A 20,178-nucleotide genomic window follows, 5' to 3' on the forward strand; every position below is an offset into this window, starting at 1 on the left:
AAACAAAAACAAAAACCCTACAGAGGTGCTTTTCCTTGTGTTTACAAAAAGATCTCTATTTATTTCCCGATGGTTTTTTTCTCCCCCGATATATAAATATGCCCAGCAGGGCAGGAAGCTAGCAGCCCCAGGGCAGGCAGGCAGCCAGCCCAGCTCCCCTCCTCGCCTTCCCCACCTCTGGGGAAAGCCAGTCCTGTCCTCTGGAGCCGGCTGGGTTTCCAGGTCCCCACCTTCACGCGGCCCCCGAGGCTGCTGCCGAGCGCTGCCCGCTGCCTCCCGCGGAGCACACTAGCTTCAGGCTGTACAACAGCTCTGCGCAGGAGCCGATGGATCGGAAGAGGAGAGGGAAGAGGAGAGGAAATCCTTCTTTAAGCTTCAAATTCAAACTCGAAGTACTGGGGATCGAAGTAATGGATGCGAACGTAGCCATCCTCACCGCCGCTGCTGTAACTGTACGGAGGAAAGACAAGACAAAGTCACCAAGGTTGTCAGGAGCTCACAGGGTCTAGGTTTACACCGGTATTGGAGTCTGCTCTCACAACCACCTCCAAGAACTAACAAAAAGTCACAGGACAAAAAAAATATCAGTGACACAGCCAGAAACATGCAGCGGGGTGGAAGTGCGAACCCCCCGGGACAGCCTGGGATGAGGCTGCAGACCTGGAACGGGAGAACGAAGGGAGGTGCTGGCTTCATTCCCCCTGCAGAGCTCCCGTGAGCTCAGCCAGATCCCAACGGAAAGGGGGGCTTGGCTTGCCTGGGGCACGCGGCAAGAGCCACAGAGATCCTCACCTCTTCCCGTCAGGGTGAAAAGCAACGCTATTTATCGGACCAAAGTGACCCTTCACTCTGCCAAACTCTTCTTCGAAAGCCAAGTGGAAGAACCTGGGAGAAGAAAGATTTAAAGCATCACAAGAAGTCGGGAGCCTGGTTAGGGACACAATCAAGGTTTCTGAAAAAATGCTCTGCGAGTTTGCTGACTCCTCCGACACTGGCAGGAGAAAGACGCTCTGGGAACAGCACTCCTGAGCTGTCAGGAGTCCTCCGGGGGAGGACTCGACCCTGCCAGAGGAAAAGGACCAACCTGGCCTCAAATTTGCCAATCCTGGTGGAAGTTGTGGTCACATCCATGGCCTCTTGCCCACCACCAAGCACGACCTGCGAAGGAGAGAAGCCACAACTCTTCAGTGCCGCTTACACCGCGCTCAGCGGCAGCCGGGAGCGGAGGGAGCCAAGCCTGGGGGCAGCCTCCCGCTAACCCAGCGGATCCTGCAGACACGAGCAGGCCTGACCCCAGCCCCAGAGAAGCTCCCGCCTCCCACGCACACTCGTTTGAAGACCAGGGGACACAAAGTTCCCCAGACCCAGCCCACAGGCACCTTTTTTAGCTGGGCTGGCGGCACCCTGCCTTCCAGCTGCCTGGGACAACGCAGGAGTCACCGTAAGACCGTTACAACGAACGAGCTCATTCTTACATGATCAAAAATGGGGGAGAGTGCGGCAGAGTTCACTGGTCGCTCCGTCCGGAACGTCTTCAAATGCTCCAGTGTCGTGCAATCGAATAGCTAGGAGCCAAACAGGAGAGAGTTATTCTGCAAAAGGCCTGGCAGCCCAATTAACTCACACCAATCTGGCTGCTAGGCCGCACCTGGGCAGACGTTGGCTCTGCAGTCACTCACGGACACCCAAATCCCAAAAGCATTTCCCCAGAACCCCAAAACGCTGCCCCAAGGTAAATCCCACCTCTATCGTCTTCCAGAGGTAGCAAACTGCAGGTTTAATTTTAGCAATGTTGTTTCCAATGCCTGGCTCTTAATGTGATGTGGTGGTGCCTCCCCTCTCTCACTGACCTTTCCCACGAAGCTTTGACTTTCCACTTAAACTTCTAAGGAGCAAACCTCCGCGACAGCCACGGCTCTGAGCAGAGTCCTGCAGGCAAGTATGGACAGCCCACCGCCTGTGCGACGGGAGGCCTCACCTTGGCTGTGTTGTCCTTGGAGGCAGTGATGAACATGGTCATGTCCCTGGAGGTCTGAATATCGTTGATTTGCTTGGTGTGCTCCTTGATGTTCGACAGCTGCTCCCCTGACTGCAGGGTAAAGAAGGCGGTTTCAGCGTGCCAGCAAGCGAACCGAGCGTACATGCGACTTCCCCATTAAAAACAATTCTGGAGACGTCGCTGCCAGCAGCGGGGGCAGATGTTGGTACATCAGCCTTACTCAAGGGAGCCGCATACTTTAACTGTCCACGAGGCTGCTGGTTTGAGCCCAAACACCCACATTCTGTCCCATGACCACAACAGGAACGCTGCGATATCCTCCCCCAGGCCCTGCCGCCCGAGGGAGATGCTCTTCCTTATCAGACTGACCTTGGCACTGAACTGGTTCAGCTCGCCGCTCTCGTGTCCTGCGATGATGAACTCTCCCAGAGGGCCCCACACAGCACTAGTGATTTTAGAGTCACTGCAGGGGATTTTCATGTAAGGCTCGTTGTTCTCTGCAGGAAGGAAGGAAGGAGACAGACAGACAGACACAGTGGCACCGGCTCCGGCGATCAACGCTTCCCTTTATTCCCTGGCGCAGACACTGGCCCGGATTCCTCACCGATCTGGCTGGGATCCCGGAGGTCAAAGAAGCTCACGAAACACTGATATCCCATCTGCTTGTCCGTGGAAAACATGATGATGTTTCCTCCAAAGTCGAAGCCACACGTCCTCACCGCTGAGCTCGTCTTCACCAGAGCGAGCTGCTTTCCTGAACACAGAGCAGAAACCGTTGCTTTGCTATTTTACTGCACGGTTAATGCAAAGGAGCAGCCGAACAGCAGGGTCAGAGGGAGGATGAGAGCGTCGGGCGTAGCTGACAAGCAGGTTCGGTGACCTGCAAGCACTAACTGCACTTTACTGCCCAAGTAGTCAAAACGTGAGTAAATTGGCTCAATATCAACTAGAAACCCGGCACCTGCACAACCCCTCCCCTCCAGCAGCCTGAGCTCGCACTCAGAGCTCACTCAGAGGGGTGAATGAGCCCACATTTTGCTGCCACCACGCACTCCGAGCTTAGCAGCCCTCACGGCAGGACAGAGCCGTGACTCAACCGCAGCCACGTGGGAAGAGAAGAGCCTTACCCGTTTCGCAGTCCCAGAGCCGACAGCTGTTATCTGCAGAGCCGGTGAGCACGTGTCGCGTGTCCCCTAGGTCACCAGTCAGGGAACATCAGCCTCGAAAAGCTACTGTCTAAATTCCCAGGGACTATTATACACAAGATTAAAAAGCTGTATTACACAGAGATTGGGCAAGTTCCATTCCAGGACCACAGAATCACAGAATGGTAGGGGTTGGAAGGGACCTCTGTGGGTCATCTAGTCCAACCCTCCTGCCGAAGCAGGGTCACCTACAGTAGGCTGTAGAGACCAGCAACACTCCAGTACAGACAGACACGGAGTCCAAGTGCACCCTACAAACCCCACAAATTTCCTCTCAAAATACTACAGAAAAGGGTTTCAGCTGTTGCATTAACACAACCTTTGCACGTTTTTGTCTCCACTACCTGCTGCCCACACTGGCGATGGAAACCCTTGTGCAACTCAGGCACCTTCCCTCAGCTCCCAGGGCCACAACAGCAAAAGCAACGACACACAAACGAGAGCAGCCAGGGGAAACAGCTGCCCAGGAAGAAAAATACCCAAAAGATGGAGTGAGGGAAAGACAGCGGAAGAGTTAAATGCGCTGCATCGCCCCTGTGCTCCTCTCCAAGAGGCAACAGCGCAGCAGCAGGGAGGAATCAGCTCAAGCAAAGGAAAACAGATGGGATGGACAAACTGGTTTCAGCGATCAAAGGATACAGTCGGCATCCACGCACCAGACGGCTCCGGTGTGGCCATTGTAGGTGCCGAGCCTCTCCCCGTTCACCGAATACCAAACGTTGACAATCTGCCAGGAGAAGAAAACAACCGAGCACCCCCCTTACCAGACGGATTAATTAATTAATGGTGGAGATGAACAGCCGGGTAACGATGGCGGCGAGGGCCGGTGTCCGCCCGGGTAAGGGGGTGGAAAGGGCAGGGCCACTCACGGGATCCTTGGCCACGGTGAAGAGCAGGTCTCCCTCCCGGTTGTACTTGATCTGCGTGATGGAGCGCTCATGGCCCTGCAGCAGGATCGGCTTCTGCGAGGGGGGAGACGCCATTTGATGCCTCAGGCGAGGCGCGGCCTTCAACCCCCGTGCGGGGCTCCAGGGACGCGGGGAGCGGGCGGGGGCGCCCGCTCCCCGCGTCCCTGGAGCCCCGCACCGGGGTCCCTCCACATCCCGACCGCCGGTTGCTCCCCCGGCCCCATCCCCGCTCTCACCATGGCGGCAGCGCTGAGGCGAGAGAGAAGGGCCCGGCGATCGCTTCCGGGTCAGAGGTCGCGCGGGGCGGAAGCGCCTCGCCGTCGCTATGGCGCCCGCGGGTGAGCTTCCGGGGTTTGAGGAGAGACAGGGAAACGGGGCCTTCCCTCGGGAAGAAGGGGAAGAGCTGCCGGCTGGATCCCTCTTCGGGGTGGGGGGGGACGTGGAGGCAGGCTGGGCACCCCAGGGAGGTTTACGTGAGGGGGGAACGTGGCCGCGGGTTTGGTTTGCTGCGAGGCCTTCCCTGAGGGGGAAGCGTGACAGCAGGCCGGGCCTGCTGTGGGGCCTTCTCTGAGGGGGGAGCGCGGCCGCGGGCTCGGCTTTCCTTGAAGGGAGTGTGGCTGCGGGGCAGGCTCTGTGCGGAGCTTTCCCCGAGGGGGCCCGGAGTGGGGTCCGTCACGATGGCAGCAGCAGTGAGCTGGGCTGGTGATGGCCGTCCATGATGGGGGATAGTGGTGGACCAGGCCAGGCCCTCTGCGGGGAGGTGGATTGCGAGCAGCCCTGAGGAGAAGGACGCGGCGGTGCCGGTGGATGAGAAGCTCAACGTGAGCCGACAACGTGCGCTGGCAGCCCAGAAGGCCAACCATGCCCTGGGCTGCATCCCCAGCAGCGTGGGCACAGGGTGAGGGAGGGGATTCTGCTCCTCTGCCCTGCTCTGCTGAGACCCCCCCGGGAGTCCTGCGTCCAGCTCTGGAGCCCTCAGCACAGGACAGAGCTGGAGCTGTGGGCGCGGGACCAGAGGAGGCCCCAGCAATGATCCGAGGGGTGGAACCCCTCTGCTGGGAGGACAGGCTGAGGGAGCTGGGGCTGCTCAGCCTGGGGAAGAGAAGGCTGCGGGGAGACCTTAGAGTAGCTGCCAGTGCCTGGAGGGGCCTGCTAGAGTGCTGGAGAGGGGCTTTTTACAAGGGCCTGGAGTGACAGGACAAGGGGTGATGGCTTTAAACTAAAAGAGAGTAGATTTAGATTAGATATAAGAAAGAAATTCTTCACTCTGAGGGCAGTGAGGCCCTGGCCCAGGCTGCCCAGAGAAGCTGTGGCTGCCCCCTCCCTGGCAGTGTTCAAGGCCAGGTTGGATGGGGCTCTGAGCACCCTGGGCTGGAGGAAGGGGTCCCTGCCCATGGCAGGGGGTTGGAACTGTATGATCTTTAGGGTCCCTTCCAACCCAAACCATTCTGTGATTCTATGAGAGGAGGATGGGCCGACCCGGTGGTCAGGGGTGGTGATGGCAGACAGGGCTGGCATTCCCCTGGGGCCGTCAGGCCACTGAGCCCAGTCTGTGCCACAGGAGAGGCAGCAGCGCTGGTGCTGGTGGCCGTGCTGTGGGGAAGCACCGGGCCGTTCCTGCGCACAGGCGCGGCGGGGCTGGAGGAGGTGCGGCGCCAGGGCCGCCTGCGGCAGCTGCTGGCCGAGATCCGCTTCCTGGGCCTCAGCTACAAGGTGCGACCCCGTCCGGGCTCCCGGGTGTCAAACTGCCTTTGGGATCATTCCTACCTGTTTGCTTCTGGACTTGATACTTTTCTTAAACTGTTAAATATTCCATCTATCATCAGAATTGTTTATCCTCAGTAATATTTCATTTAATTGCCTATAGCACTGCTCTTCCTGTGCAGAATTGAGACCGCTTGTATAGACGGCAGGTCATTAACCCTCATATTTTGCATGAAATAAGCACGGTCTGCCTGCTGCAGATTGGGGAACTGAGACGTTGAGCAGCTTGTGACTGGCAGCGGAATCGCCAGCGTGCCACATTTTCGCTGCCAAACACGGCACAGGGTGAGCGGGTCTGGGCTCCTTTGCTGCCCGCTCACTGCGGGGTGCATGGTGGGTTTGCAAGCAGCAGCTGACAGGCTTGTGTTCTTCCTGCAGTACATGGTGCCATTTCTGCTCAATCAAGGTGGATCTCTCCTCTTCTACCTCACCTTGGCATCTGCAGGTTAGTTCTCTTTGCTCTTGTGGAGGGGATTGATCAGGATTGTGAGAGGAACAGTGTTATCAATCAGTCTGGTGACCCAGCTAAACATCAAGCAGCTGTCTTGTAATAATCCAGCTAAACATCAAGCAGCTGTCTTGTAATAATCGCCAATAAAACAAGGGTCTTATGATTTGTGGAAGATTATCCATTTTAAACCGTTTGTGCTAAAACTGTTCAATTTCAGATCTGTCCCTGGCAGTGCCGCTCTGTAACTCCCTGGCTTTGATAGTCACGCTGGTGACTGGGAGGATTCTGGGAGAGGACATCGGTGGTAAAAGTAAGTTACACTTAAAACATTTCCTCACGTTGTCTGCTGCATATATTTGCTGACTTTATAGTGGGGGCTACCCTCTGGTCTCTTGAGAAACAGCAAACACCCACACTAGTTAAGTAGTAGCTCTTGCTACAGAAGCTGAAAAGGAAGTGAAATGGACTTGTAAGGGGGCTGGGCTGATAAATTTGAAGATATAACTGGCTATCTAAGCTAACAGAGTTTACAGGCCTGAGTCTTTACCTAACTAGATATGCAGCCGTAAGAGAAGCACTAACTAATATGCCCACCACGGAAGAGGAATGCCTGTAAGCCCCCAAAGGTCAACACCCATCCTTCTCTCCTTCCCCTGCATCCCACAACACTGCCCTGCTCAAAGTCAGAAAATGGCAGGAAGCTTGAAAGTTTAAAAACACCAGGACCTGGTGCAATAGCTGCAGGAATACACTAAAGTGGCATGGTTTTTTTTGTTGTTTAAGCCTGGTTCTCGCTAGGCAGCCACACAGCATCAGCCACATTTTCTCAGAAATGTGCTTTTGCCCGAACATCCAGACCCCTCCAGAACTCGCCTGGTCCAGGCTGTGTCTATCCAGACATTTATGCTGTCCTATTTACTGTGACATCTGAGCATCACGAATTTAGCAATGAGAAGATCTGACTGCCTAGTGTTGAATTATGCGAGTTCCCCATATGTTATTGTTCGTTTCTGCAGGGGCTGTGGCAGGAATGCTGCTCACTGTCCTAGGAGTCACGCTCTGTGTAGCTGGTTCGTGAACGAGATGCGGTGAGAAGCAGAGGAAGAGAACCTGTTCAAAGGTAACCCCCGTGGCTGAAGGGGGGGTTTCTGGCTCAGCAGCCGACCGTTCGGCTCAGTTGGACCTAGGAAGCTGCATTTTGACACACAGATGTCAAAACCCATGAAAACATGGGCTGTATTCCCTGCGCACCAGGGTGGACCAAGGCACATTGCAGGGACATCCTATTTCGTGTCTTGAGTTAAGGCATTTTTTTGTCTCTGGGTGTTTCAAGGCAAGGATGATCCACTTGTCTTGTTCAGCACTGGAGGGATAATAAATGGGTAATAAATCATTCAACGGGAGCTTCGGGGACCTACTGTGTTTTCTGTAGAAGGAGTCTATTTAGGAACTCTCCCTTTCGTGACCGAACACGTGGAAGTGGCTTCCTCCGCTGCGCTCAGCTGCAACGTACCAGGTCACGCTGCACAGCCCCTCACACTGAGGCTACCACATGGCTTTTCTCCACTCACGTCTTGCAGAGTGCCTCTCATCTGTAAAATAACAACGGAGCAGTTTGTGCCTAGGGAAGGAGGAGGTTTTTTTTCCAGTGAAATTACCAGTCCAAAATACCAGGCAGATCACGGGAGAAAACATCTTTGTTACCCTTGTAATTAATCAGAAACACTAAGGAGGGAAATCCAGAAAGCCTTGCACAAAGAGGGTCAATACAAGAGTTGTTGATTACTATGACTTTTCCTAAATCAGGCAGATGCTCCTGAAGCGAGTTAACAGAAACAAAATGTATATAATTTTGGGAACAGGTTTGATTGCTGCAAACATTATCCAAGCATTCCAAATTAGAGGCACAATGATGCATTGAAATCTCTTGATAAGAAATATCTAACATAGAACAAACTTCCTGGCAAGCATTTTATTATAAAGGCGTGTATTCTGTTTGGTAATTCTTCCTTCCCAAGTTCAGATAAAAACCAGCTTAATCAGAGTTCAGAAAAGCAGCCATCTCCTCTGCCACATCATCACGCCATAGAGATCTTCATTATTTAACAACATTGTGCTTCGGATTCATTGCTCCCTGGCACTCTGCTTCTCAAGCCTACACGATGAGGATGCTTGATTTTAGAACAGTTTGTTAATTCATCAAAAAGCTTGGCCAGTCTGTGGTGTTGCAGAAACCTAGGATTCACGTGCTTTTGTTATCTGCAGCTGTGCAGACAGCTGTGTACCTAACTGTCCCTCTTCTCGCATCACACTCCCTCTGTGAACTCTTCAGAGCTCTCTGCTGCCAAGGACATCGTTTGGTGCTTTTCGTCCTCCGAGTCACTGGCATCCCTTTTGCTTGCCATGGTCTTTTGTGATTTCTCTGTAGTCCATGCCTTTTTGTGGTGAGAGAGAAACACAGTTATTAATGTAGCACTTCACTGTTACAGAAAGATTCTGGGACTAAATCCCGGGATTCCGTTTCCAGTCTTATCGTGGCTTTGGTATGCAAAGTTGGGTCTCTACGTTAAACCCAGAGGTAGCTGATTTAATGCCTAATGATTCTCTCCCACTGCAGAGGGGAGCTGTGACACAACTGTACAGCAGTGTGATCTGGGGGGAAAGGCTGACGGAAAGCAGCAGCATCAGAGTGCGCACCCGGTGAAGAAACGCCAGCCCAGCCTCTAAAGCAAACACAGCACACCAGGCTCCCCACTGAGCCACGAAGTCAGGAACCATTAGCTCATTCTTTACGAGGGCTTTCTCTAATTTAAGTTCAAAGGAGTTGTTTTCCTTTGAAGTTCTAATTAATCCAAAGAGACTACCGAGGCAGAACTGTGAATCACCTACAACATAATATATTCATCCCATTACATCAACGCTAAATGTCCCTATGAAAAGTTTGACATGACTAACCCATGAACAATAAACATCTCCCAGACATTTTCAACACTTTTTTTTGTTTTAAGAACTACTTGTTTTTCCTTAAAAAAAAAGATTTAAACTTGTTACTATCTAATAAATGTGTTCAGTCATTTTATGAGTTACCTGTTTATTCCATGCCAGCTTCCAAGCTTCACCTGGCTACAGGCAAGTTCTGCTTAACAGGTTATATTTAGGGGTACTGAATTGTAGTGTGAGAAATCTGAGCACAGCTAGGAAGGATCTTACACACTTCATAGAACCATTAAGTGGAGTAAATACCTTACTGTGGTGTGTCGTTTGGCCTTTTGGTATAAGCCCTTCTGCAACTCCCTAGAACAGGAGTAAGGATAATAGTACGCACACACACAAAAAAAAAATCCAGGAAAGCCTTTGATATCCTTACTGCAGTGGGAAGCTGCAGCTCTCCCATTCCAGCGGGAAATGTTCCTTACCCCGATGACAATCTCTCACCTTTTTAAAAGGCAAAGCCCCGCAGTTAGACACTTCCCTCTGGTTTCTGAAGTTCCCCCTCGTGGTTACTGTCATCTTTACACCTCGCAGAGAGAAGCGCGGTGCTTTGCAAACCGAAGGAGCAGAGCTTAAAACAAGTGAGAAAACGGCAGGACTTCCCCAAGCAATTGCTATAAACTATCGACTGGTGTGTTCCCACAGGCTGTCTCTGAAGGGCTGGCTCTTGGAGTTGCCTCCCTTCTGTGCAAAACCTGCAGCACCAATAGATTCTGGTAGGACCATGAGTACTTCACTGCAGCAGCAAGACTCCTGCCAGGGCAGAAAATCATTTCTCAGACCTGATCAATGGCTATGTCCACCCTCACCTGCTTGTCCTCTTTTACGTCCTGGGCACCTCGCATCTCCTTCCTAGGATCTTTGGTTTTACAGACATTTTCTTCTGCGAGGAGAAGAAAAGAAGAAAGCTGTTCAATGGGTATTGCAGATAGCCACGAGGAGAGGAAAGAAGCAGAAATTCAGAAGTTACTGGATGCATCACTTCTTTCTTTCAGTGCATCTGCAGGTATTTTGTCCTTTAGCATCAAAGTGAAGCCAGTCTTCCTCTACGCTTACAGCAGTGTCCTTTACCTTGATCAGGCCAGTGCCGCGCATTCCTGTTGCTCCTCCTGTTTTGTCCTGCGCGGACAGGTTTAGCATGGAAAATGGACTCTTCCTCTTTGAGGTGAGATTTCCTGGCTTGCCTTTGCAGTTGTGGAAGAGCAGCTGGGATCTTGTCTTTCTGTGCGGGTCCTGGAATCTGCACGCTGCGACCGTCCAGCTGAAAGTATTCATCACACATGTCTGATAGGCCTTCTTGATAAAGCAGTTTATAAAACAAGAGAAGTTTTGCAGAGCAATCCCCTGAACGCTGCAGCCTTCCCCTGTGACCCTTGATCCTGACTGGTACAAAGCTGTAACACTGCCTTCTCTGACCAGGGTTTTAAGTTGATAGTACAAGTGAAACAGATGCAGGGAACGCACAAAACACTTTTCACGGTCACTATTACCTGTTGAGGTGGTTCAGCAAGAGCAGAGTCACCAGCACTGACCTGGGAGGTGGCATACAGTTCACCAAACTGAAAACAAACAAAAAAAGGAAAAGGCAATTTTTTGAAAAGCAAAATAGCACTTCCAAAATAGCACAGATGCACTTTTCAACGGACAATCCAGGACAGCCCAGCTGCTGTATCTGTAGTCTCTGCTGGGCATTTTACCCGCACGGTGAGCAGGAAAGCTATCCTAGCTCCAGGATCAGTTCTCCCTGCCCATCAGCCAAAAAAGAAGAGGTAAGTGAGGCCACCTTATTTTTCTTCAGGCAGAGAGATTTAATTCAAGGATGATCTGGCCACATCGCTGTCTCTAGCTCCTTTCCTTTGGGAATGGTGCCAAGCAAGGATGCCGTAGCCGTGGCAGTTGGGAATGGAGATGGCTGTACACACCCACTGCGTATGGAGGGATGTCTGCACAAAAGCAGCTGCGATCATAGCACAAACAGTCCCGTGACAGCTGAGCCACCTACCCTTCTCCGGGATTTTTTGCGCCTGCTATTTGGGTGGTTCCTGTAACAAAGAAGAAGCAGATTCTCAGCATCAGGCAGAAGTCAGCTGCAGGAGGACGCGATCTCCCCTTTTCCCACGAGAGAGCCCCTGGAGGTGTTTTTTCTTGGTGCAGGTAGAGCACTCTCCACAGCGGATCACATTCCCGTTCTATCACACTGCCCACCACAGGCCTGTGAAACTCAGTGCCCGGCCTAACGGGCAGGTGCTCCTCAGTGCTTGATGAACGCCTGCTGAGAAACAACCAAAGCACTTGCTTTCTCAGGCGCTGAAGTCCGGGTTTCAGCAGCTAACCTTTACACCAAAAGCTTTGAAAACACATCCTTTGTTCCTAAACTTCCAACACATGAAGCAGAACTCCAGTCCTGAAGCTGACAGCACTGAACAGGAGGGCCACGAAAAGGATGGCTGTAGCTGAAGACCACCCTGGAGAGGATTCTTTCAACCACTTGGCCGCAGCCTACGTACCACTGCATCCTGCACGCAGAATCCCAGGGCACCAGCAGCTCCAAGTAAGGCAGTTTTTTGTACTCCTCGTTTCCCACTGCCACATAGTAATCGCCATTCACCAGCTCCTCCCCGCCAGAGACCTGGGTTCCATCCAGCCTGCAGAGCCTCGAGGAAGAGACAGCAAAGGGTTTGGAGCTGTCACAAGACTGTGAACAACCCCTCAGCGTGGAAGCAAACATGTGCAAAGCAGTCAACAGGACCGAGACAAGTCGGAGAGGATCAGTCAAGGAACTACGCTGAAATATTACACCCACCGATCAGTGAAATGCAGTAATCTCAGCTTTCTCTTTGGTGTCGGTACGAGGAGACAGTAGGCTGTATTTGTTGTATAAAAACCCCTCTCTCAAGACATAACCCCCCTTTTTATGCCACGCTTTAACTGCTTGCTTGCTGATTTTTCACCGCACCATCAGCAATACCAGCCCTCCTCATAAAGCACCCAGGACATCGGGGCTATCCCTGATTTAAAGATGGGAAGAACCTGAAAAGCATACGAGACTGCAAAAGCAGACTAGAAGTGGCTGTCTGAACTCCCAGTCCTCTGTGCTAATCAGAGCTGCTTATGCTCTGGACGTAAGGAAAGAGTCAGCAGTGCCTCATCTGGATACCCACTTGTTGACCGCTCCGCTGCGCAGGTCGGCTTTCTCTGTCAGCGTGGCCAGGAGCGCATCCCACTGCAGCGGGGTGCTCTTGGAGAGTGGCAGTGGGAAAGGAGGGCTCAGCAAATCCCCATTCCGGAAAACACTGCAGTGGAAACAACCCAGAGCATGCGATGAGCCTGTGGAAGATGGGGAAAAAAGCCAGCCAGTGCTGCCTGGACAATATTTACAACAAATACTTCTGGGAGAAGCTGGGAATTGTCCCTGTGGGGCAGCATTCCCAGGATCTCACAGATAAATTCCCTCCAGAAACATTCCCAGGGACCGTCTGAGGAGAAAACACCGAGGCACTTACTGTATGGTGCAGGGCAGGTGGGCGTGCTTCTGCCGTCGTGCCAAGGCGTTCGACTTCCAGGGAGCTGCAGTGCGGAACTAGAGACCGAGTTCAGTGCACACAAACAGCGACAGCCCTGGCACCGAGCCTCCCAGGGCCGTTCCCTTCTCTCCATCAGGAGCTGCCGGCCCTGGGACACCGCCTGCCCTGCCTTCAGGCTTGCTGCTGCTAGGTGGGGTTTGTTGTCAGCAACACCATGGCTGGAGAGGTTCTTCACATAGCTGAGCGCCCTCCAGAATTACCAGTGAACCTCTGAGCACAGATCCTTCCCCCGTGCCGTAAGGCGGGGCGGAAGGTGCACGGCAGCAGCCCCTGCGCTGTCTCACACGTCCTGCTGATTCCTGCAGCACTTTTGCCTGATCTCCACCGGGCACCTCGCAGCCTTAAATCTCAACTTCAGTTTCATCAGTGCCAGCCCGAACACCTCTCACACCTCCCCGCTCATTCTGCGCTCCCGCCTGCCCCGCTCCGCCAGGGACTCACCTGCAGACCCTCGCTGTTCCTTGTCCCACGGAGCTCCTTCCTTCCGCCACTTAAATAGCTGTGAGAAGAAGACAACGGCGTTGCCACATACCAACTGGGCCGTGGCGGTGAGAAAACGACCGGCTGCTCTGCCTTGAGGCATCGCCACCAGATGCGTGGGTCACTTACTTGGGTCACCTCCAAAACGATTCTCCAGATGCCTCACCATGGTCACGCAGAACTTCAGTCTAAATTAGTCTGCTACACTTAAGAACTTCCCAGCCGAACACAGACCATTTCAGATCCCCACGCTAAAGACACCCAGAAGATTTTATTCCTTTGCATTAATCACTGATGGTGGCTCCAAGGGCTGACCAGTGTTAATGCAGCCTCAACCACCTCCTCAGCAAGATACAATAGGCACCAGGGAGCCAAAGTCACCTGGCACACAACACATCCACTCCCGAGTCAAGTGACACCACAAAAACTTCTTTAACCCTCTTGATTTCAGGATGAGCCAGAACAGCTCTGCTTCGTGCAAGATTAGAAAACCAAAAAAACCTTTACCAAACCAAAGCAAAAGTATTTGTCAGCGGAGACAGCATGACTGCCAGCTCTGCCGAGGAAGCAGGAGCAGGACCTCCCATACACCACAAAACAAGGTGCCCGGACAGCAGAGCAGCACCGATCACGACGTCCTGCCAGAGAACGCACGCCTGCCCCAACATGTCTTCTTCTGAGTCAAGTGACCTTACCGGGAATATTTGGATTTTCCATGCAATCTGGAGTATGTCCAGTACTTTCCAGTAGGAAAACAAATTAATCTGTCTCTGGTTTTGGTTGGGTTTCTACCCCTCTTACCTCTTTTTCCCATTCACGCCCCAGCACATTCCCTGCAGAGGTGATCCAAAGCTGCTTACCAAACCCAGAAACCAAAGGTCTGTCTACTCACTCGAGCCTTTTGAACTTCTCGAAGCCCGCAGCCACGTACTGGCACCCATCCCGCAGGTCCGCCAGCTCAGCGACACGGTGCCCGTGCCTGGGCGTGTAGAGGTTCCTCACAGCCAAGGGCGCGTGAATGCTCTTGGTCACCTCGTTCAGAAACGCCTCAAAGGTCAGGAACCTCCGGTGGCTCACGACAAACCTCCTCCCGGGGAAGAAGGGGTCCCCGTTGCGATACACCACCACATTCTTGGCTGGAGGTGCCAGAGCTAAGCCACGAGAGCTCATCGCTCAGGGTTCAAGCAAGCCCTGCTGAGCACAGAGGCGAACAGACCCAGGCGGGGAGCGGAGGAGAGCTCTGGCCAGCCGCCCGCCGAGCTCAAACCCTTCTGAGCAGCCGCTCTCGTGCTCTGCCGTCCCTTCCCAGCGCAGTCGGGCGCGACTGGCTGTCTCCATGGATGCAGCCCAGCAGGAGGAAGTCGTGGGCCCGTCTGGAGGCTACATCAAACAACCTGCAGAGCACCTTTCTATTTGAGAACGAGGAACTACACAGCTCTTAAGCACCAAGTACTGCGAGCTCCCTCACCAGCCACTGCACTCAGGTTAACCAGCCTGGAGGGCCAGTAAGTGCCAGTATCTTTACGGCAGCAGCTCACGTCCCATCCAGAGCAGCACTATCCAGAAGCTGTCACCCCTTTGCCATCGCTTGCAACCTGCATGAGAAGTGCAGTGGGTTTCTGTCCTGCGTGTACTGGACAAACCTCCACATCCCAACGGACACGCCACCCTTTGCGCTGAACAGGCTGCCATGGGTCAAAGCAGGACTCGCATGGCTCTGCCCAGAAGCCGACAGGCCAGACAGGAATAGACAGATTTGGAGACGAGCGTCAGGAAAGCTTTTTATTCACAAACAAGTCAGCATCATCAGGAATAGAAAGATACACGTGCCACATGGCAAGAGTGACCGTCAGACAGCAGGAATGCTGAGCATTTCCACAGAAGACTCAGGGTCACAGCAGGGAGCCACAGCGCCACGTGGGAAGTCCCCTTCTGAGGGACCTCGAGTGCCCCTGAACTAGAGCAACGTGTAGACAAAGCACCAAACCCCGTAAGTCCTTACATGCTCCCTCAAGCACCAGTCCAGGTGACTCTGCCACACAGAGAGATATTACCGTGGCAAGCCAGGAGCCAAGCTTCATCCCCTGAAGGTCAGGTCTGATGTGCCATGGCTCCCCACCAACCGCACAAGGAAGTTAGGAAACTCTCCTGCTATCTCAGTACTTCACCTGGGTGTCACCTGGGTGTCCCCCAAAGCCGACCACGAGTGCCCGGAGACCCCAGACACCGCAGAGCTGTGACGTGCAGAGCCATCCCAAACACGCAGCTCTGACACCGATACGGGTCACCCACAGTTCAGCGGAGAGGAGCTTCCTCCTGCAGGTCCAAAGCACCCACTGCCTTCAGGTATTTTAGTTCCACCACAAGCAATCAGCTTGTCAGAAAGCGCCTTCTCTAAGTGACAGTCTTCCCAGCCTTGATCTTCCCCTAGGACCATCCAGCTCAGCCAACAGAAACAGAGTTCCTATGGAAGGAGGCCTCCCTGGGACTCCCTCCAGGACACACAGCCACCTCCCTGGCTTAATCCCTGCTTTGACCAAATATTCACATTTAAAAGAAATAAAAGGCTTTCTTGCCACATTCACCTGAAATGGAAAACATCAACCCACAGGGCTGGAGTCCCCCTAAACTGCTGCTCTCCGTGAGGTCACGTCACGACTGCGGTGCTACAGCTTCGCTCCAAGTGCCCCGCGTGCTCGGGAATGCCCTACGGGTCAGGAGTCCCCAGCTTCTGTTTCAGCATCAGGTACTGCAAGAGAAAGAAAACCAAGGATTAACGATTAAATCCCAGACACCCACCAGTAGGAAAGCACCCGCCCCTGCAGATCAGCCAGCAGAACCATCGCATTTGGCCAGAAGATGCACCAGTCTCGCCTTTCGAGCAGCGCGAATAGCAGCTCGCTACGCTAGCCGGTGCCTACATAGCAGGCCACAAGCAAAGCTTGGAACCAGACCTAAACAGCTCCTGTTTGCCATCATCATTCCCCCCAGAGCAAGGAAAAAAAGGGCGCTGCCATCATCTGACCCAGTCCTTGGGTAGCTGAACCATCAGGGTGCAAGCCCAGTCCCACGCAGAGGGCCCGGTGCTGGCTCAGCCGGGTGCGGGTCTGCCCCGCTGCTCTGCCAGAGGCAGGGTCAGGCCCTTACGTTTTTACGGCTGACGATAGCTTGTTGCAACCACAGCAGCTCCATGATCAAGTGATTTCTGTAGGACTGGAGACCAGACCGAGTTCGAGGAAGCTCCTTTATGTCCTCAAGTGGAATTTCTGCAAAGAAACAGAAGAATAACCTATTATAGAACAAAGATTCAGACTGCACCTGCTGCCTCCCCTGCGCTGGGCTGTTGCAGCCCCTCCAGGGCATTCTCCAGGTTTTGGTTCTCCAAGGACGTGCTGTGCTCGCGGTGCTCATCACCAGGTCACTCGGACCATGCCGGAGAGCGCACGCCGGGCGCCGGCTCCCGTCTCTTACCGAGGCCGGCTTCAAGGGCCTCTGCCTCCAGAGCAGCGCTGTCCCACCCCGAGGAGACGACACTGTCATTCTGCCAGTCCTCGCTCTCTCCCACGGCACCGCGCCCCTCGTCAGCGCGTTTGTCGGCATCAGTGCCGGGGTCTGGGGGGCTCGCTACATCGCCGGCGCGGCTCAGTTCCTTCTCGCTTTGCGGCTGGGCTGCAGGTTTCACACTGCTCCAGCCGCAGTCCCGCTCTGGTTCAGGGGCGTCCAGCTGCTCTGGTGGTTTCTCTGCGTTGGCCTCATCACTCGGTGCAGCCTCCTGGGGACCCGGACACCTCCCTTCCGTTGGCTTCTAAAGGAGCAACATGGGAGAGATTGAAATATAAGGCAAAGAAAATATAAAGGTCTGAAAGGTGGCTCTGCCCCAACCAGAGATCTGCGGCTAGCAGCACTCCTGCCACGACGCCGGCGTGCTCTGGGGTGAACCGTTGCGAACTTTCTACAGGGTTTTCCTTCCCGAAGTGGCAAAACCATCAGAGAGCGGCGCTGAGCTGCCGCAGGAGGGTCCGACCGTCCGGAGAGACCGGTCAGGTGGGTGCCCAGGGACAAGGTCCACAGGAGTCACCCGCACAGGGCGGGCGCTCAGCTCCCAGCTGGGCTTCACCCCAAGGAAGAAAGGTTGAGGGAAGTTCTTCTTCCACTCTGCTCTGCTCTGGTGAGGCCCCATCTGGAGTACTCTGTCCAGTTCTGGGCTCCCCAGTTCAAGAAAGATGAGGAGCTACTGGAGAGAGTCCAGCGGAGGGCTACGAGGATGAGGAGGGGACTGGAGCATCTCCCCTGCGAGGAGAGGCTGAGGGAGCTGGGCTTGTTCAGCCTGGAGAAGAGAAGGCTGAGAGGGGACCTTCGAAATGCCTCTAAATATCTGCAGGGTGGGGGTCAGGAGGACGGGGCCAGACTCTTTCCAGTGGTGCCCAGCGACAGGACAAGGGGCAACGGGCACAAACTGGAGCCGAGGAAGCTCCAGCTGAACCCGAGGAAGAACTTCTTCCCTCTGAGGGTAACAGAGCCCTGGCCCAGGCTGCCCAGAGGGGCTGTGGAGTCTCCTTCTCTGGAGATATTCCAGCCCCGGCTGGCCGCGGTGCTGTGCAGCCTGCTCTGGGTGACCGTGCTTGGGCAGGGGGTTGGGCTGGGTGACCCACAGAGGTTCCCTGCCAACCCCTGCCAGGCTGGGATTCTGTGAAATCCTCATCTGGGGATGCCGGGGCGCGAGTCAGGGAGAGCCTCGCAGGCTGGGGCTGCGTAATTGTTGGTTTTAACGGGGTGGAGTAACGGGTTCCTGGCAAGATGCTGCCGAAGCATCGCCCGCCCCTGGCACGGACCTCGGGGACGAAGACGGGCCGCGGCAGGATGTGTCCCCTCCACTCCAGCCGGCTCAGGTCCCCTTCGATCTCCCGCACCACCTCCTCGTACTCTGCCCGCAGGCTCCGCAGGCGCTTCCGCAGCAGCCGGCCCCGCACGCAGGCCTGCGGGGGGGGGGGGGGGGGGGGGGGAAAGGGGTTGGTGGGCGCTGCTGGGGCCGGCCCCGGCCCCCTCGCACCCCGCGGGACCCCCACCCCGCGGGAGCCCCCCCCCCATGTTCCTCCCCGGGTGCTTCCCCCCCCTCCACCGAGGGGACCCCCTTTCCACCTCCCTTCCTCCCCCCCGGGCCCCACCACGTCCACCCCCGGCCCTCGCCCGCCCGGGCCCACACCTGCAGCCGGGTCACGGCACGGAGCAGCCGCTGCCACCCCTCGGCCTCCGCCTGCGGCCCCAGCGCCGCCGCCATGGCCGGTACCGCCGCCCCCGCGGGAACCGGGCGCCGGCTGATGGCGTCACCCGGCACGCGCCGCGCGGCCCCGCCCCTCACGGCCGCGCTCCCCAAAATGGCGGCGGGGGGGGCGTGGCGTGGCCGGTGTCGCCTCCGTCGGCCCCCGTGGGGTCCCCCTCGCCGGGCGCTGGGTCGGGCTGCGGGGGCCGAGGGGTCCGGGCTCTCGGCTTCTGGCTGAGCACGGGGCGAGGGACGGCGTCGCGGGGACGCGCCGGGCCCCCGCCATCACCGCTACCAACATAACCACTGCCACCGCCACCTCTGCTGCCATCACTGCTGCCGTCACCACCACCAACATAACCATGGCCCCTGCTATCACCACCACCGCCGTCACTGCTGCCATCGCCACCGCTGCTGCCATCGCTGCCATAACCACCACCACCACCACCATGACCACTGCTGCCATCACCACCACTGCTGCCATCACTGCTGCCACTGCCACCACCGCCATTGCCACCACTGCCACCGCCATCACTGCTGCCATCACCGCCACCAACATAACCACTGCCACCGCCATCGCTGCCATCGCCACCGCTGCTGCCATTGCTGCCATAACCACTGCCACCGCCATCGCCACCACCATCACTGCTGCCATTGCCACCACCACCATGACCACTGCCATTGCTACCATCGCCACCACTGCTGCCATCACTGCTGCCACTGTCACCACCATTGCCACCACTGCCATCACTGCTGCCACCGCCATCACTGCTGCCATCACCGCCACCAACATAACCACTGTCACCGCCATCGCTGCCATCGCCACCACTGCCATCACTGCTGCCACTGCTGCCATTGCCACCACCACCACCACTGCCATCACTGCTGCCACCGCCATCACTGCTGCCACTGCTACCACTGCCGTTGCCACCACCGCCACCACCGCCATCACCACCACGGCGGCGTGGAGCCATGGCCCAAGGAGCAGCTCGGCTGTTGGCATCTTCCCCGGCGCTGCAGAAAGGATGATTTTGGCCCCTGGTGCCAGGACCGAGCGAGCCCGGCGCCCTCAGCGAGAGCGGGGCAGGGGTGGCGGGAGGACCCCTCACTCCCGGGGCACCAGCCCAGCCCCCCTAGGGCCAATCGTGGGGGCACTGACCTGCACTGCCGCCCTGGCCTCGTCCCCGAGCCCTGCCAGACACCAGGCCCCGCAGCCCCGAGGCCGGGATTTGCACTGAAAGGGAAAGGGAAGCTCCTCCGGCGTGTCCCCAGGGTGGGGGCACTGCCCGACACCGGCTGCCCCAGCAGTGGGCACGGGGAGAGGGCAGGATCTGGCCCATGGTCCAGAGCTGGAGCAGGGGCAGCGGCCGTGCTGGCACAGCGAGGGCCTGGCCTGGGCGATGGGGTCCGCTCCCACCGGCCGCCCAGGAGCGCCCAGCAGACCTGGGGTCACCCCCTGCCACCCCTGTCAGCCATGCCCAGGTTTACCCCAAGCCCCCCTGGCGTCCCCAGGCTTGGGCTTCCCTGCAGGAACGA

At 55.7% G+C, this 20,178-nt stretch overlaps 4 protein-coding genes across 8 annotated transcripts; 1 reads left to right on the forward strand and 3 right to left on the reverse strand.

Moving 5' to 3' along the window:
* Positions 1-14: 14 nt before the first annotated feature.
* EIF3I (eukaryotic translation initiation factor 3 subunit I) lies at positions 15-4,411 on the reverse strand. Its single transcript, XM_075438183.1, has 11 exons — positions 4,349-4,411; positions 4,074-4,166; positions 3,844-3,931; positions 3,127-3,192; positions 2,604-2,753; positions 2,369-2,496; positions 1,979-2,089; positions 1,476-1,565; positions 1,085-1,158; positions 793-885; positions 15-450 (listed from the first exon to the last, which is right to left on the reverse strand). The coding sequence occupies exons 1-11, from the start codon at positions 4,349-4,351 to the stop codon at positions 369-371; spliced, it is 978 nt and encodes a 325-aa protein (XP_075294298.1). The 5' UTR covers positions 4,352-4,411; the 3' UTR covers positions 15-368.
* TMEM234 (transmembrane protein 234) lies at positions 4,411-9,401 on the forward strand. 3 transcript variants are annotated; one of them, XM_075438189.1, is made up of 6 exons: positions 4,411-4,450; positions 5,674-5,825; positions 6,255-6,321; positions 6,545-6,637; positions 7,344-7,447; positions 8,945-9,401. In XM_075438189.1, exons 1-5 carry the CDS (start codon positions 4,438-4,440, stop codon positions 7,403-7,405), a joined length of 387 nt encoding a protein of 128 aa, XP_075294304.1. In that variant the 5' UTR covers positions 4,411-4,437; the 3' UTR covers positions 7,406-7,447; positions 8,945-9,401. The 3 variants fall into 3 exon arrangements, with proteins under 3 accessions (XP_075294304.1, XP_075294303.1, XP_009929580.2); XM_075438188.1 differs by lacking the exon at positions 4,411-4,450 and adding an exon at positions 4,582-5,010; XM_009931278.2 differs by lacking the exon at positions 4,411-4,450 and having other exon boundaries at positions 5,366-5,825.
* DCDC2B (doublecortin domain containing 2B) lies at positions 8,003-16,033 on the reverse strand. 3 transcript variants are annotated; one of them, XM_075438186.1, is made up of 10 exons: positions 14,275-14,874; positions 13,344-13,401; positions 12,822-12,898; positions 12,480-12,611; positions 11,826-11,972; positions 11,321-11,360; positions 10,809-10,877; positions 10,390-10,579; positions 10,128-10,201; positions 8,003-8,762 (listed from the first exon to the last, which is right to left on the reverse strand). In XM_075438186.1, exons 1-10 carry the CDS (start codon positions 14,550-14,552, stop codon positions 8,634-8,636), a joined length of 1,194 nt encoding a protein of 397 aa, XP_075294301.1. In that variant the 5' UTR covers positions 14,553-14,874; the 3' UTR covers positions 8,003-8,633. The 3 variants fall into 3 exon arrangements, with proteins under 3 accessions (XP_075294301.1, XP_075294300.1, XP_075294299.1); XM_075438185.1 differs by lacking the exon at positions 14,275-14,874 and adding an exon at positions 15,968-16,033 and having other exon boundaries at positions 10,128-10,198; positions 12,480-12,645; positions 12,822-13,401; XM_075438184.1 differs by lacking the exon at positions 14,275-14,874 and adding an exon at positions 15,968-16,033 and having other exon boundaries at positions 12,480-12,645; positions 12,822-13,401.
* IQCC (IQ motif containing C) lies at positions 15,151-18,683 on the reverse strand. The gene is made up of 5 exons (XM_075438187.1): positions 18,586-18,683; positions 18,215-18,358; positions 16,854-17,187; positions 16,530-16,648; positions 15,151-16,131 (listed from the first exon to the last, which is right to left on the reverse strand). Exons 1-5 carry the CDS (start codon positions 18,658-18,660, stop codon positions 16,090-16,092), a joined length of 714 nt encoding a protein of 237 aa, XP_075294302.1. The 5' UTR covers positions 18,661-18,683; the 3' UTR covers positions 15,151-16,089.
* Between the last annotated feature and the right edge of the window lie 1,495 nt (positions 18,684-20,178).

This window comes from Opisthocomus hoazin, chromosome 17 (genome assembly GCF_030867145.1).
Source record: "Opisthocomus hoazin isolate bOpiHoa1 chromosome 17, bOpiHoa1.hap1, whole genome shotgun sequence".
NCBI classification, from domain to species: Eukaryota; Metazoa; Chordata; class Aves; order Opisthocomiformes; family Opisthocomidae; genus Opisthocomus; species Opisthocomus hoazin.

Excerpts from the sequence above, each read along its gene's own strand:
- EIF3I (XM_075438183.1), bottom strand. Across the intron at positions 2,497-2,603 it reads CCGGGATCCCAGCCAGATCG|AGAACAACGAGCCTTACATG; the intron begins GTGAGGAATCCG and ends TCCTTCCTGCAG. Across the intron at positions 2,090-2,368 it reads TGAACCAGTTCAGTGCCAAG|TCAGGGGAGCAGCTGTCGAA; the intron begins GTCAGTCTGATA and ends TTTACCCTGCAG.
- TMEM234 (XM_009931278.2), top strand. The coding sequence starts at position 5,571 with ATGAGAGGAGGATGGGCCGACCCGGTGGTCAGGGGTGGTGATGGCAGA. Across the intron at positions 5,826-6,254 it reads TCCTGGGCCTCAGCTACAAG|TACATGGTGCCATTTCTGCT; the intron begins GTGCGACCCCGT and ends TTCTTCCTGCAG. Across the intron at positions 6,638-7,343 it reads AGAGGACATCGGTGGTAAAA|GGGCTGTGGCAGGAATGCTG; the intron begins GTAAGTTACACT and ends TCGTTTCTGCAG.
- DCDC2B (XM_075438186.1), bottom strand. The coding sequence starts at position 14,552 with ATGAGCTCTCGTGGCTTAGCTCTGGCACCTCCAGCCAAGAATGTGGTG. Across the intron at positions 11,973-12,479 it reads CGCAGCGGAGCGGTCAACAA|GCTCTGCAGGCTGGATGGAA; the intron begins GTGGGTATCCAG and ends CTCTTCCTCGAG. Across the intron at positions 11,361-11,825 it reads TCTGCGTGCAGGATGCAGTG|GAACCACCCAAATAGCAGGC; the intron begins GTACGTAGGCTG and ends TCTTTGTTACAG.
- IQCC (XM_075438187.1), bottom strand. The coding sequence starts at position 18,660 with ATGGCGGCGGCGCTGGGGCCGCAGGCGGAGGCCGAGGGGTGGCAGCGG. Across the intron at positions 18,359-18,585 it reads GTGCCGTGACCCGGCTGCAG|GCCTGCGTGCGGGGCCGGCT; the intron begins GTGTGGGCCCGG and ends CCCCCCCCGCAG. Across the intron at positions 16,649-16,853 it reads GGCCCTTGAAGCCGGCCTCG|AAATTCCACTTGAGGACATA; the intron begins GTAAGAGACGGG and ends GTTTCTTTGCAG.